At 43.6% G+C, this 15,814-nt stretch overlaps 1 protein-coding gene across 1 annotated transcript in view; it reads left to right on the top strand.

Annotated features, from left to right (window-relative positions):
* The window catches only part of PLPPR5 (phospholipid phosphatase related 5), a 73,031-nt gene that overhangs the window by 44,452 nt on the left and 12,765 nt on the right, over positions 1 to 15,814 (top strand). Inside the window, exon 4 of the mRNA XM_075936596.1 lies at positions 13,675 to 13,851. Within this exon, the coding sequence (XP_075792711.1) occupies positions 13,675 to 13,851 (177 nt within the window). The remainder of the gene's footprint in view (positions 1 to 13,674; positions 13,852 to 15,814) is intronic.

Raw genomic sequence — 15,814 nt, 5'->3', positions numbered from 1 at the left:
ATACGGCACTCCCATCTAGTTTCTGAAAGTGGTTTTGGTGAAAGTAGAGGAGCATGTCTTTTAAATACATCCCATCTTGCTGTTGACACCGCAAAAATTGTGTAAATCCTTTGTAGTATCTCGAAAAATGTCACCACTTGCGTGGACGATTTTGCAATATCTCCCAACACTAAATTCAAATTGTGACAAGCATAGGGTACATAGAAGGCTCTTCGATTTTCTTATAAAATTAAAGCCTGCACTCCTACATTTTTACCCTTCATATTAGCCCCGTTGTCATAAACTTGTCCTCGACAGTCCTTTAAATCTAATCCTAGATCTTGGAGTTCATTTTTTAATCTTTCTGCTAACCCTCTTCTTGTTGTATCATCAACAACTAAAAAATTGATAAACTTTTCATCTATTTTAAAATCTTGATTTTCTATATTCACAAATCTGATTATCATCGATAATTGTTCTTGGTGACTGACTTCAGGAGTACAATCTAATATTATAGAATAACATTTTGCCCGTTTTACTTCATCAATTACGTGTTTCTTAACTTTTTCAGATATTGATATAATTAATTCATTTTGAATTAAGTGACTCAAAAAATGGTTTCAAGTATCCTTTTCTGTTAAATGGTATACATGTTCTGCCATCACTGGGTCAAATTTAGCTAATAATTCAATTATTCCCCAAAAATTTCCATTATGGGATTGAAAAAGTTTTTTGGTTTTTCCTCTGAATGATACATTTCGACTCGCCATAAATATAATTATTTCAACTATACGTTTGAAAACTGCAATAAGTCTTTGTTTCTCTTTTTCTATCATGTTTTGCGTCATCTTATCGATAGTTACTTTATTCTTCAAACGTTTTTGTAGATCTGTCCATTTAATCATTCCTTCACGATGATTCTATGAATTTTCATGTTCTTTTAATCTTTCAGCCAAATGTTTCCAGTCATTGAAACCGCCAGTAACAAGGGCAATTGGAATTGGCGCAAACAATTTTCAGCTAAAGCAGTACACAGTATCTTGAAGTAAAGAATAAACTAACCACATTCTTTCCATCATTTCTCCATTGTTTAATAATCTGGAGTAATGATTTGCTGAAAAAGATCTGTTTTGTTCATCTCTAGGAAATTTAAAACTTTTTATTTACGGTTCCTTGCTCAGCAATCAACAACCTGACTTTATCAGTTAGAATAGTTGGCCATTTTGCAGGGTCGGTTAAACTTCTTTTCGGGGCATATTCTAACTCACCATTATCATCTTCTGATGAAAGCTCTTCTGAATACTTGGAATCAATTTCGGCAAGATCTTTGCTACTAATGTTGACTTCAGCTATTGCGGATTCTTCTAAAAAAAGCAGATGATTTTGCTTTAGTTTGTCTAATAACCTTGATGTTATTGCAGTTAATGGGTCATCTGGCAGATCTGGTGCCATTGAAGACGAAGTGAATGTTGATGTTAATGGCAGATTTTGTTCTGTTGTCGCAATTGAAGTTGGAGTAAGTGGATAATTCCACAGAATCTACTTCTACTGCATCTGAATGTGATGACAGTGACAATGATTAGGACTGTTGTGGTTCTTCATCTAATTTTTTTGTCTTTTGAACAAATTTTTGCATAGTACTTTTAGACTGAGATTACATTCTTCAAGTTTTCTTTTCTTCTTTAATTTTTGGCTTCCTGACAAATATTTTCTACCTGCGTCTCTCGCTCTGCTAGTCATTTTATAATTTGGGGTTGTTGGCAAATTTACCCTTATAAAATTTTTATTTATCTGTAAAAAATGGAGTTTTTTTACTAACAGGTAGTAGCACGTGCGCAAATCAGTTTCAATCTGTCACCCATTGCGTATTCACATTACTTCATTACACGTTTCACATATCAATGTTAAGTGTTCATTATTTAAAAAACTAGCGAATAGTGCTTTTCAGGTCTCTCCTCCACATCTGTCTCTCTCTCTCCTCCTCCTCCTGCCTCACTCTCCTTTTTGTCTTCTCCTCCTCCTGCCTCACTTTCTCTCTTCTTCTCCTCCTCCTGCCTCACTCTCCTTTTCTCTTCTTCTTCTCCTCCTGCCTCTCACTGACGGAGCCCAAATGGCGGTTTGCACCGGCTGAGCGGTGCAGAGCCGAGTGCCATGGCGGGAGGCGAAGGGGGCGGGGCAGTGACTTACACAGCTAGGGGGCAGGACCTGGGGCTTCTATCACGCCCTTTGCCTCCCACCATGGCCCTCAGCTGTGTTCTGTGCTGCACAGCTGGGACGTCGTGCGGGAGCAAGCGGTGCCAGTGCAAACCGCTGTTTGGGCTCCGCTGGAGCAAGTGGCTCTAGCGGCCGTTGCGGCCCCACGCAGCAGCTCGGCGAGGGTACGTCTAGACTGCAGGAGTTTTTCAGGATTCCGGAGATACCGCAGAAAAACTTTTCTGCATCCAGGGATGCATTTGTTCTTCCACTTCTTTTAGTGGAAGAGCAAGCATGATCTTTCGGTCACCCCTATATTCCTCTTTCCGCGAGGAATAAGGGGGCTTCCAAAAGAAGGTTTTTTTCTGACATTTGGTCAAGTCTAGACAGGCCAAATGTTGGAAAAACTTCTTCCTACAGAAGAATTGGGGGGAGGGAAACAGCAGTGTAAGGATGGGAGGTAGCAAATGATGGAGAGGAGGAGAACAGAGGGGGGGGGGGCTTCAAAGAAGGGGCGGGGCGGTAGATCTTGGCTTGTTCTGTCATTTAAAAAGTGATCTTGGGTGTAAAAAGGTTGGAGACCGCTATCCTAGCACAAGTTTTTGCCTGAATGGAGGATTAGAGGAAGCTCCGGTGGTTTGTTGGGACTGTGAAGTTAGAGTCATGTCAAGGTTGGTGTATTTATCTAATGGATTTCAGCATTGCTTGTATTCTTAGAGAAGTCATGATTCAGTAATTAAAACATAGGAGACTAAATTGAGAATTGAGAATTTAGTACTGCTGTATGTGTCAGAAAGTCCTGAGCTCTGAATAATTGATTAGTACAAGTTCTAGGAAATTGTACTTTGTATTATGCAGCACCTTCCACAGAAAAGTGCCCAGAATTCTCTCTTTACTCTGAGCACTAGTAATGTGGAGAAATAACATTTCTACTAAAACTAGGGACGTTAAATTTTGAATAATCAACTAATCGACTAGTCAGTAAGGAGGGTGCTCGCTATCCCACTGCACCTCTGCCTTTGAAATGTACACTAGCTGCCTGCGGTTCTTGTACATTTCAAAGGAAGAGGTGCAGTGGGGAACCCGCGCACGGGGGACCGAAGCAGTCCCAGCTCATGCAGGTTCTTATCTGCTGCACCTCTCCCTTTGAAATGTACAAGAGCCACCTGCGCAGCTGAGAGGATGCAGTTGTTGGGACGGCATGAGCGAGGACTGCTTCATTCCCTGCTCATGCCGTTTCCCCGCTGTGCCTCTGCCACCACTGCCCCCCGCCATGGAGATAGTGTTGAGGGGAACCAGCTTTTAAGCCAGTTCCCCCCAGCACTGGCTCCTTCCCCCTCCTTTCTGCCTCTCTCTGATAGAGGCAGTAGGAGAGGAGAGGGGAGGAGGAAGCGACTAGTTGAGTCCCTATGGCTGTGTCCAGACTCAGGGTTTTTTTCGAAAAAAGTAGCCTTTTTTCGGAAAAACTTCACCTGCATCTAGACTACTGCCGCGTTCTTTCGAAATTAAATCGAAAGAATGCAGCTTTTCTTTCGACGGCGGTAAACCTCATTTCACGAGAAAGAATGCCTTTTTTCGAAAGTGCTCTTTCGAAAAAAGGCGTTCTTGAATGCCAACAGGGCTTTTTAGAAAGCGAGCATCCAGACTCACTCGCTGCTTTCTTTCGAAAAAGCGGCTTGCTTTTTCGAAAGTATCTTTTGAAAAAGCCTCTTTCGAAAGAGGCTTGCAGTCTAGACATAGCCTATTTGACTACCTGATAAGCATATGCTTATCAGCTAGTAGTCAATAGTTCATTGGTCATTTACATCCCTAACTAAAATCTGGTATTTGCAATGCTATGGAAGAAGTATAAGATTGGGTGTGGTAACAGAAGAACCGAGGAATTTTCTATAGGTCTCACGTAAGAACGGCCATACTGAGTCAGACTAAAAGGTCCATCTAGCTCAGTCTTTCAACAGTGGCCCCAGAGGGAATGAACAGAACAGGTAATCATCAAGTGATCCCTATCCTGTCACCCATTCCCAGCTTCTGACAAACAAAGGCCAGGGATACCGTCCCTACCCATCCTGTCTAATAGTCATTGATGGATCTAACTTCCATTAATTTATCTAGTTCTTTTTTGCAATTCTTTCTTGAAATTCTTTTGTTTATGGTAAGGCTCAGTAGAGTGGAAAACAGATATATTTTCTATTTTCCCTAAGGACACAGTTACGGTATGTCTACACTATTCCTATTTCGGAATAGGAATGCTAATGTAGGCATTCAGAATTGCAAATCAAGCCCAGGATTTAAATATCCCGCGCTTGATTTGCATCTTCCTGGCCGGTCGCCATTTTTGAAATTTACAAGTCCGGACTAACTGCCCGCGTCTACACGCAGCAGGGACCCGATATTTCGAATTAAAGCCCTATTCCGAACTACCAGTTATTCCTCCTGCAAGGAGGTTTACCAGGTAGTTCAGAATAGGGCTGTAATTCGAAATACCAGGTCCCTGCCGCGTGTAAACGCGGGCAGTTAGTCTGGATTTGTAAATTTCAAAAATGGTGACTGGCTGGGAAGATTCAAATCAAGCGTGGGATATTTAAATCCCAGGCCTGATTTGCAATTCCGAATGCCTACATTAGCTTTCCTATTCCAAAACAGGGGGCTAGTGTATATCCTTAGATTTACTCCAGGATTGAATTTGGCCCAATGACTATTGGATAGACCAGTGTTTCTCAAAATGATCCATGGATCCACATGTTTTTTAAAATTTATTCATATGTTTCTAGATTGTTTCATTTACCCCATCATGTGTATGTACAGAATATATAAAACCTATATTTTGTTTCATCTTGGATAGTGTTGTCACACTCTTACCTGGAAATTTTCCTGTTAAAATCTTAACCAATATGTGTGGTCATTTTTCTGCTTAAGTCTTTAAAGACATAGTCGTAAAGAGGATTCCATTTAATAGTTTTCTTTGTGTAAGGCATAGCAAAGAAGATGATGATCATTCTGACCTCTAGTGGCAGTAGGTATGAATTGTGGTATGGATGGTTACAATCAATTTTTGAACATATCAAATGTATAATATGTTTGGGGAAAAATAATATATACAAAGGTCTTTTCTTTTAAAAAAGATGCATATTAATCACAATTTGGCTACAGAAAGGCATTATGGTTTTGTAAGAGGTAGGTTATCTTTTTATAACTTGCCACAGTGTCTCAAAACCATCACACCATGTGAGAAGTCACCTTCTTACTGATCTTATGCCCCTATGTGCATAACAGCTTCTTATCCCAACACTGGTAGCTACATGTCCAGGAAAACAAGATTAGCAATAGCAAGAGTACTACTGATCAGGATTTAACAAGGAACTGATTCAGCGAGAGAGAGAGAGAGAGAGAGAGAGAACAGTGCTATCTATAATAGTTCTCTGATGGATCATTACAGGACACGTACCTTGATATTACATGCATAATCTGATTTGGTTATTGGCCTTTTTGCTATGTTAATTACTTTACAAATTATTTTTGATTTCTGCACATTTTTGTCCTTGAAATAAAATTAAATACTTTTTCAGTAAGCAACTTTATTCATCCAACATCCTTCAGCCTCACTAATAAAAGCACAGGTTTAATACACTGAGCTGTTTTTCCTTTGTGGAGATGAATTTAATATTTATTAAAATTAACATTTTTATAAACCATAGCAAAAAAAATCTGTACTCTTTCAGTGTGTATTGTTTTGTTTAACTTATTTGTTTAATGTCACTTTGCTTCAGGAAAAAGAATAGAAAGTGTATTTTATTATGTTGTGTATGTACACTGCCAGGCTAATCTTTGATTGAGTTAAATATTAAAACGTATTCCTCCAAAAGTTCAGGAAATCCGTGTTAGAGATGGATGGCTGTAATTCTTTGTTTCTAGTGTCTACTGAGAACACTATACATTTGAAATGCCCCACTGCAGAGGAGAGAGTCTAGAGACAGGGCCCATTTCCCCTGATTCATTATCTGTAAAATCAGCCTGTGTGATAAAGACAAGGTCAAATGGGGACCATATTGGGAGAACTCTTAAGTTACCCTTGTGAAGAATGTGAGGGTGCATTACCATTTTGATTGAGGCTCTCAGTAGGCTCAGTAGCGGGAACTTATTGTTAATTAGCCAAGGAGGACAAGGACATATACAGAGCCTGATCCTGCAGTGCTTTCTGACTCAAGCCACACTCCTATTTTGTTCAAGAGGGTGTTCTGCCTGACTAAAGAGTTGAGGAGTTCTAAGCACCACTGAATGCCGCTCACAGAGTGCTCAATCTGGAATGGATTTAAGGGGACTTGGCTGAATTGTCTCCTTAGACTATAATATTTTGGCTCCTGAGTTAGAGTTAAGATTATGTACTGAAGCAATAAGCATAGATCACAGGCAGTTGGTATGCATCACCATCACGTGCCTTTGGAAAAGCCATTTATTTAGTTCATATTTGCTTAGTAGTCATTTTGACGTGATACCCTATGGTGCAGAGTTGAATCAGGGTAGCCTCCTTCCATTCTTGTCAAATCTGTCTAAGCTAACGATGGGCAACCAGATTAGTGGTGGGCTGCATATGTGGCCTTCCTTCATCTCAGTGGGTCACAGCAGTCTGCAGCCACCTGCAGCCCAGAGACTTTCTGTCTGCTCTCTTCCCCCATGCACCTTTTGTGCACTGGGACACTGGAGCCCTGCACTTTCTACTTCTTCCCCTCCCTCTCAGACCTGTTAGAATGCCGCAAATCACCTGATTCGCACTCCATGCCCACTCCTCCTCTGCCCTCCCTCCCAGAGCTTGAACAGCCACAAACAGCTGATTCATGGCATTCCAGCTCTGGGAGGGAGGGGAAGGAGCAGAGACAGAGCACAAATCAGTGGATTTGGTGTGCTCCAGAAGTGCAGGGATGGAGAGGGAGGAGTAGGAAGTGTGGGGCTCCAGTTCCCCAGTGCACAAGAGGCATATGGGGGAGGGGAGCCAGACAGAGGGTTCGTGGGCTCCAGGTGCAGTTCCAGTGGGCTGAGTTGCCTACCACTGGTCTAAGCTATGCTTGAATTCTTGTTGCACTTAAGATATTGCTCTCTTCCTTGATCCCAGGGGGAAGGCGACCTGTGTTACATGGTATGAATTGCAATGATTGCACAGTGCTAAAATACCCAGTAAGTCTAAAAGAGAGAGTCACTGGATAACTCAAACCACATTGTGTTTGAATCAGGTTTGCAACACAATGCTTGCAAATAGCAGCTTCCGCAGCAAGGCAAGTGTCTGCATTTGCAAAGGGTGACCACAGTGGCATGGCAGCAGGGCAGGGAGGGGCTCCCAGAGTGACTGTGTGTTCGTCACCTCCTCTTCCCCATTTGTCAGGAGAGTGCAATGTTCCCTTCCCAGAGGACTCTGTGGGCAGGAAAGGGCATGGGAGCATTGGAAGGGCAGGGTTTCATGCAGACACTGAGGAACCTGCAGGTGGGAGGGGAAGGGATTCTGAGCATGGCAGCAGAGCAGGGGCTCAAACTATCTTTCATTGGGAATGAGCAAATGGAGGCATGCTGCCAGTGGTATCAGTTACATATTTCACTTCCCCTGCTTCATCCAGGTTGCCATATGTGCTACCAGTCTTCTCTGAATCACACACAGTGACAGGGAGCAAACACTGAGTTAATGTGGCCATACACCTGGAACTTATGCTACAATGCTTTGTGTTGCAATGATGTCAGACCACTTGCTGCTGGCTTGGCACAAGGGTGCCATTTTGGGAGTGCAGGAGGGAGGCAGAAGCTGTGCATAGAGGGCCATGGCTTGCTTTCCTTCCCATTCCCCTATCTAGGAGCAAGGAGAAAGTACATGGATTTTGTGAATTACTCCTCTCTTCACTAGCCAGGAGTGATAGGCATGCCCAGAAGCCGTGGATTATCCCCTCGCTCCCTGATAGTCAGGGGAATAAGGAGAAAAGCAAACAGCATCCCGGTACTCATGACTTCTGCCTCTCCTTGCCTCCTGAAATGATGCCCTTAGCTTGGCGTGGAAAGGTATCCTACTAAGGAGAACAGAATAAGGCAGGCCTCCCCGGAAACTCTCTAAGAAGGATGAAAGAATACCTCTGTGAGAGAATTCCCACTCTGCCTCTGCCTTAACCCACTTGTAGCATGATTAAAAATGTGAACTCACCAGAAGTGTCCTCCCCATCATCAGGGCCCAGCAGCGAGACATCCTGGGAGCAGGCAATTGGTTGCAAAGTTATAAAAAGGTCCTGGCTGTTGGTGTGATCAGATGCTCTGCTCGCTTGCTGACCAGTCTCGTACTCCTCATCCACACTGTCCTCCCCGCTGTTGCCCGAGGCTACTACCTGAAGAGTCTCTTGGGGGGAATCAACAGACTGGGCTGGGAAACTGGTCAGTTCCCCCCTAGAATCCCGTACAGCTGCTCGTAGAAGCGACATATTTGCAGCACTGACCCTGATCATCCGTTTGCCTCCTTCGTCTTCTGGTATGGCTGACTGAGCTCCTTTATTTTTGTGTGGCACTGCTGGGCATCCCTTGCGTATCTTTTTTCTACCATGCTCTGTGCGACCTTGTCGGGAATATCAGCGAGTTTTTTGGGTTTTTTTTTTTTACTGATTCATAGATCTGCCTAAACAGTTTCCTCTCCCTACACAGCAATGAGGTCTAGGATCTCCTGCACACTCAATGCTGGAGCTCTTTGTACCCAGGCCATTCATGGCTAGGTGTCATTAGCCACTGGCCTAGACTGGCTGTATCCTAACAATCACCGTTCATACCATTGCAGTGTGACTCTGTAATCCGTATATCTGCTGGATGTGGTATACTGTCCCATGTAGAGGCACTTGACTACTTAGCAAGAGAAAGAATGAATATACTCTACAGCCTTAGCTGAGAGCCAACTGGCTTTTAGCTCGTCCACTAAGCTCCACAGGTCCCAGGCTTGGTTCCAGCTGTTGGCATTACAACTGCACTTGGTGTGTACACTGACAATGTCACTTAGGGTATGTCTACACTACAAAGTTAGTTCAAACTAACGTCCATTAGTTCGAACTAACTTTCATAGGTGCTACACTAGTGCTCCGTTAGTTCGAATTTAATTTGAACTAACGGAGTGCTTAGTTCGAACTAGGTAATCCTCATTCCATCAGGATTAAGCTTAGTTCGAATTTACTAATTCGAATTAAGGGCTGTGTAGACCCTTAATTCAAACTAGTGGGAGGCTAGCCCTCCCCAGGTTTCCCTGGTGGCCACTCTGGCCAACACCAGGGAAACTTGTATGCCCCCCTCCCAGCCCCGGAGACCTTAAAGAGGCACGGGCTGGCTACGGTGCCCATGCCAGGTGCAAGCCTGCCAGCACCCAGCCAGGAGACCCTGCACCTGACACGGATCGAGCCACCCACCCGATGCCCCCCAGCCCTCCCCCTCTTCCTGGGACCAGGCTGGCGGCTCCCGGGACTTTTCCCGGGACCCCAAGAGGCAGGCACCCGCCTGGGCTAGTGCAGACATCGTGGACCTCGTCCACGATCTCCGCACTAGGCACAGGAAAGTGGCCAGCTAGGGCAGGAGAGCTGCCAGCCTGGCCACCCAGGAGCAAGTGTGCATGAAAATCAAGGGGGTCCATTGAGACCCCTGACCCTGAGCTCTGAGCTTACAATGGCCGTCTTGGGTCAGACCAAAGGTCCATCTAGCCCAGTAGCCTGTCTGCCGACAGCGGCCAACCCTAGGGACCCTGGAGGGGATGGACCGAAGACAGTGACCAAGCCATTTGTCTTGTGCCATCCCTCTCCAGCCTTCCACAAACCTTGGCCAGGGACAACACTCCTACCCCCTGGCTAATACCACTCCATGGACCCAGCCTCCTTGACTTGATCTCACTTCCCTTTAAACTCTGTTCTAGTTCTAGCCTTCACAGCCTCCTGCAGCAAGGAGTTCCACAGGTTGACTCTTTGCTTTGTGAAGAACAACTTTCTGTTACTAGTTTGAAGCCTGCTACCCATTCCTTTCCTTTGGTGTCCTCTAGTCCTTCTTTATGGGAACCAATGAAGAACTTTTCTGTATGCACCCTCTCCACCCAACTCCTGCTTTTAGAGACCTCTATCCTGTCCCCCCTCCATCTCCTCTTTTCTAAGCTGAAAAGTCCCAGTTTCTTTAGCCTCTCTTCATATGGGACCTGTTCCCAACCTCTGATCATTTTAGTTGCCCTCCCCACTCCCAGCCTCTCTCTTCCCCTCTCCCACCTCCTTTTCCCAGTCTCCCCCAGTTTTGTTCAATAAAGACAGATTCCATTTTTGAACACAATTGTCCTTTATTTTGTACATCAAGAAAAGGGGCTAGGGAAGGGTAAGTGGAAGGAGGTGAGGGAGGAATGGGGTACGCGCCCCCGATGGGGAGGACTGGGCTGGCTCTGTGGGCTTCTGGGGGTGGAAGCTCTCCTGCAGCCCCCCAATTGCCCCCTCTCCACAGATGGCAGCCTGCGGCAAGTGCAGCTGGGCTGATGGCCAAGTGCTGTGATGTGCCCAGTGTGGGTACTCCGGGCACTCCAAGCCAGGACTGCTTTGCAAGCGGGGCACCCCTGAGAACTGTCTGTCCGGGGTGGGGGTCGTGACCCTTTAAGCGCAGCCCTCGGCTAGCCTGAGACAGCATCTCCACGCTCTAAGTCCTCCTCTGATGCCCTGCCGGCACTACTTCCGGCCATCCTTAAGCCCGGTTCAGGGTCCACTTAATGTGGACATGCTAGTTCGAATTAGCAAAATGCTAATTCGAACTAGTTTTTAGTTCTAGACGCGTTAGTTCGAATTAGCTTAGTTCGAATTAGTGCTGTAGTGTAGACATACCCTTAGAGATAAGTAGGTGATGGGAGGTGTTTGGCATGCAAAGTTGCTGTTGAATATAAATGCTTCAACTTTCAGATGGTCTAGTCACACTATAGGATTTATTGTCACTAATTGTCCGCAGTCTGCTTCTAAGAAGTGTAGGTAAACTATCCATCCAGGATTACAGAAACTTCCTGCTGTCTTTTTATTTTCAAAAATTAGTCCTCACTGTAGTGGTGGTGATTGTGATATGGTATAAATCTCAATGTTATGGGTAAATCCCCATGGACCTTCAGATTATGCAATGAGCAAATGGACAAATCTCCCTCTTTAAAATTGCTAACAGGTATGTGAGATACAGGCAATTGCATTGAGAGGTCAGGAACTTACAGGACAAGCATCCTCCCGGTATTGGGAGCACCAGGCATTCAAATATCATGAGTCAGCTACTTAAAATATGAGATGATCTTAAAAAATGTGAGATTTTAAAAATGATACACTTGGGGTTTTTTCCTATTTGCCTCCTGTTTTTTGAGTGTTTAAATATTCATATTTTCAAGATTGTTTTCACCATCATGAGGGGTAAATACTTTCCATTATTTTTAATGGATGTTGAGAATCTATCCTAATCCCATGACTCCACAAATACCAAGTATCACATGATTTGCAATAAAATTACATGATTTGGGGTATGTCTACACTACCACCCTAGTTCGAACTAGGGTGGTTAATGTAGGCAACCGAAGTTGCAAATGAAGCCCGGGATTTAAATATCCCGGGCTTCATTTGCATCTTGCTGGGCGCTGCCATTTTTAAAGCCCCGGTAGTTCGGACTCCGTGCCCGCGGCTACACGTGGCACGGAGTAGGTAGTTCGAATTAGGCTTTCTAATTCGAACTACCGTTACTCCTCCACGGTAAGAGAGCCTAATTCAAACTACCTACTCCGTGCCGCGTGTAGCCGCGGGCACGGAGTCCGAACTACAGGGGCTTTAAAAATGGCGGCGCCCGGCAAGATGCAAATGAAGCCCGGGATATTTAAATCCCAGGCTTCATTTGCAACTTCGGTTGCCTACATTAACCACCCTAGTTCGAACTAGGGTGGTAGTGTAGACATACCCTCGGCTACCTTGACACCTAACATGTTTGAGAGACTGGTTTTCCTCTGCATGCCTTGGAAATTTCACTAGAATAAGGCTAGAGCTATCTCAGGGGCAGTGTTCCTCTAAGATTTCCCATCCCTGAGCAGAGTGAGTTTTGTCTTGTGCACCCACATTGACATCATGTGCACTTATTTGGACCTGCACCACTGAGGCACCGGCCAGGTACTAACATACACACAAAATTGTTATACAAGGAAAAATATTAAACCAAGGGATAATTAACAAGGTGCATGAACCTGTGGTACAGGAATCAGGGCAGGAGGTGGGAGATAAGGGGTTGGGCTCAGGACAGGGGTTGCAGGATTCAGGGGCAAGGAGGAGCACAGGATGGGGGCTTGGGGAGGTGGATCCAGCCCCAGCCAAGGCTGCCCAAGCAACTGCCCCCAGCCACACGGCCCCACCAGCAAGGCCATAGCGTCCTGCCTGCCATAGATGGAACCGTAGCCGGTGAGGAACAGCCTCAACGCACCCTGACTCCAACCACAGCAAACAGGAGCAGGGCAGCCTGCCCACCATCAAGTGGCCCTGCCAGAGAGCCACTGCCACCACTCACCTTCCCTCCAGCAGGAAAGTGAGTGGTGGTGAGTGCTGCTGTGTGGTTCTGCAGGTGAGGAGCGCAGGCCTAAAATGTGGTGTGCATGGCCGCACAGGTGCACAGATTAGAGGGAAACCTGCTCTGGGGGTGAGTCAGCCAGGTCCTCCTTGTATGGTACTGGAGCACAGCATGGAGATGTGAGTGACCTGTGAAATCCCTTAAATCTCATTTGCTCAGCTTTAGTTTTAACAGCCTTGCAGTCAGAAATTCATTCCCAGGCCAGATTTATAGAAGACTCTCTCTTCCTCCTCACTATTGTTATGCACAGAGTTGAGCCAGTTGATGCCAGCAGTTAGAAGAGGATTTCTTTTCTGTGCTAGGCCAAACTGTGAACAGCAGGTGTCTTGTGGGTAGGATTTTGTATTCATTCTGGGACTTCAGTCATAATCCTGGGAAGGAGGGGGGAGGTCGCTTTATTGTAGAGATAATATGCTGTATTGTATGGAAAGGGACCTTGCTTATTGTTAAAATGCTGCCGCCCTATTTCACAATGTGAAATCTGAAGATTATGTTATAACACTGCAAGAATTTTCTTTTTGGTTTTTAAATTAACTGGAGATTAATTTGTTTCCATTTAACTTTATTTTTAGAGTTAGCAACAAAAAAAGAGAGAGAGAGAGAGAATGTAAAGCAAAACAGGCAAACTAAAAAGGGAAATGAACATTTGACTGCATTATATAAGGTTTTTAATAAGCATGTCTTGTGCCACTCTTATTTTTAATTTCTGTAGTTCTGAATCCCAAGTAAAGGTTGTACCCATCTAATCCCTGGAAAAGAAGAATATGAAATTGGTTTGTACTGCATAATGAGCCCTCGGTTTTTTTCTATACAAAAAACAAAGTATGCATAGTTGTCTTTTTCAAACCAAATTAAAGATTTCCCTTTGAGGTTATAGTCTTATGTTTCATTTTTTCTAATTTTCAGATGTACATTACCAACACAATAAAAGCCAGAGGAACAAGGCTTGCAAAACCTGTTCTGTGCTTAGGCTTAATGTGTTTGGCATTTCTTACTGGTATCAACAGAGTAGCCGAGTATCGAAATCACTGGTCAGATGTGATAGCAGGATTTATAATTGGAATATCAATAGCAGTGTTTTTGGTAAGTGCACATAATATGTGTGTGTGTGTGTTTGGATGTTGGTGACAGAGACACAAAAGGTAAAATGTTAACCCCATTAAGTCAATGTCAAAATTCTCCTCTACCTCGCTGCATCCTAGATTTCTTAGTTTAGTGATGTAGCAGTTTAGGTGTCTATTTTGTATATTGCATAGAACAAAATGCCTTTTTTCTTCTGAAATTGTATGCCCCTATGTTTTGACACCAAGATCTGTAGCCTCAGGATACGTCTAGACTACAGGCTTTTGTCGACAGAAGTTTTGTCGACAGTATCTGTCGACAAAACTTCTGTCGACAAAGAGCGTCTACAGTACATTCAGTTCTGTCGACAAAGCAAGCTGCTTTGTCGACATGGTAGTGTAGACGCAAAGGACAGTTTACATGCAATAACACCTTCTGCCGACAGAAACTCTGTTGACAGAAGGCGTTATGCCTCGTAAAATGAGGTTTACCAGCGTCCACAAAACTGCTGAGTTCTGTTGACATTATGTCGACAGAACTCAGCGGTAGTGTAGACGCAGGTATAGTTTTGTCGACAAAAGTCCACTTTTGTCGACAAAACTCTGTAGTCTAGACACACCCTCAGTTCATGTGGACAAATGTCTACATCAGATTAAATAATTCCATGTGTAATTTTATGTTAATTGGAGTACCAATACTTCAGATTCTTTTACAGGAAACTAAAATGCCAGACTTTTGAGGCAGGCCTCAGCTTTATAATTAAAATATCAGTTTTCCTAGATGGATAGAATTTTTAGAACAGAGAGCATAGAATTTCATGCCATAGTTCATATATCAAGCCCCTAACTTGTTGAACTAAGATATTTCTTTTAGAAAGACATCCAATTTTCATTTTCACTGTGTAATATTAAAGTTCTGCATTAGTATAATATATCAGTTGCTCTTTGTGGTAAAATGAAACCAAACAACCTGGTAAATTTACATTGTACTCATATTTAATTGAAATTTATGTGATTTACAAGAATAAATAAATTCATTTAACTTTAAATCCTATAGAAACCAACAAAGGATGATTTAGTGTACAGTTTTCTGACATTGCAAGTATAGCCATTAGTGATGCTGCAAATGGTACCTGGTTTGTTTACTTCATGTAAAAAGGTTCATTTTTGCTTTTGGAGAGAATTTTGGAATTGATGCAACTTTATTATGGTATCCAGATCTGCAGTCTCAGTTCATGTGGACCTGTGTCGACATCATAAAACCTCCACCATCCTTTAACACTTTTATTGACAATCTCGAGAGAGTTGAAAGTTGTGAAAAGACACAGGTGCTGATCAATATTGAAACTCCCTATAGCTCTGTCTCTCTGACACCATTCACTAATACTTAATTCACAATCCCAAAAGTTTATATTTATTTTCCCCTAAGAAATATTTTGGGTATGATCCTTGGGATTCTGGGGAGGCACATTTGAGAGCATCCTTAAGGCTTCTTTAAATTATGCTCTCTCCCCACTCAAATCCTTCCAGGTTTGGTCCTGTTGCTCACAACAAAGGGAGGGAATGTTAGATACTTAGCCACATAGACCTCCTACCCGATAGAGCTAGGAACAGGTGGGTTTTGCACTAAACAGTTTACTGTAGGAGAATTCCTCACATGCTGTTTAAGCTAGCTTTCTATCCTGCTGACACCTCAAGAGTTTTACAAAGAAACAAGTACTAGCTTCTCATACTTCCAGGAGTTGATATAAAATTGGTAGGGACATCATATTTAATTAGATTTTGGAGACGGTACATTGGTAAACCCCCCAGTTCTATAATGAGTTCTTAGTAGAAACAATCAAAATCATGGTGTTTAAATATGTGATTATTCATTAGCTGTTTCTGGGGAAGGGAAAATGAGGCATGCAGACTTCTGTAAGTATCATTCTTATATTCGGATATTAATTGTAGAAATACCTCAATTTGACTAAGTATTTGTTTAA

Source organism: Pelodiscus sinensis, chromosome 9 (assembly GCF_049634645.1).
Source record: "Pelodiscus sinensis isolate JC-2024 chromosome 9, ASM4963464v1, whole genome shotgun sequence".
NCBI classification, from domain to species: domain Eukaryota; kingdom Metazoa; phylum Chordata; order Testudines; family Trionychidae; genus Pelodiscus; species Pelodiscus sinensis.
Note: the sequence above shows the minus strand (reverse complement) of the source record. Positions and strands in the feature narration are given on the sequence as shown.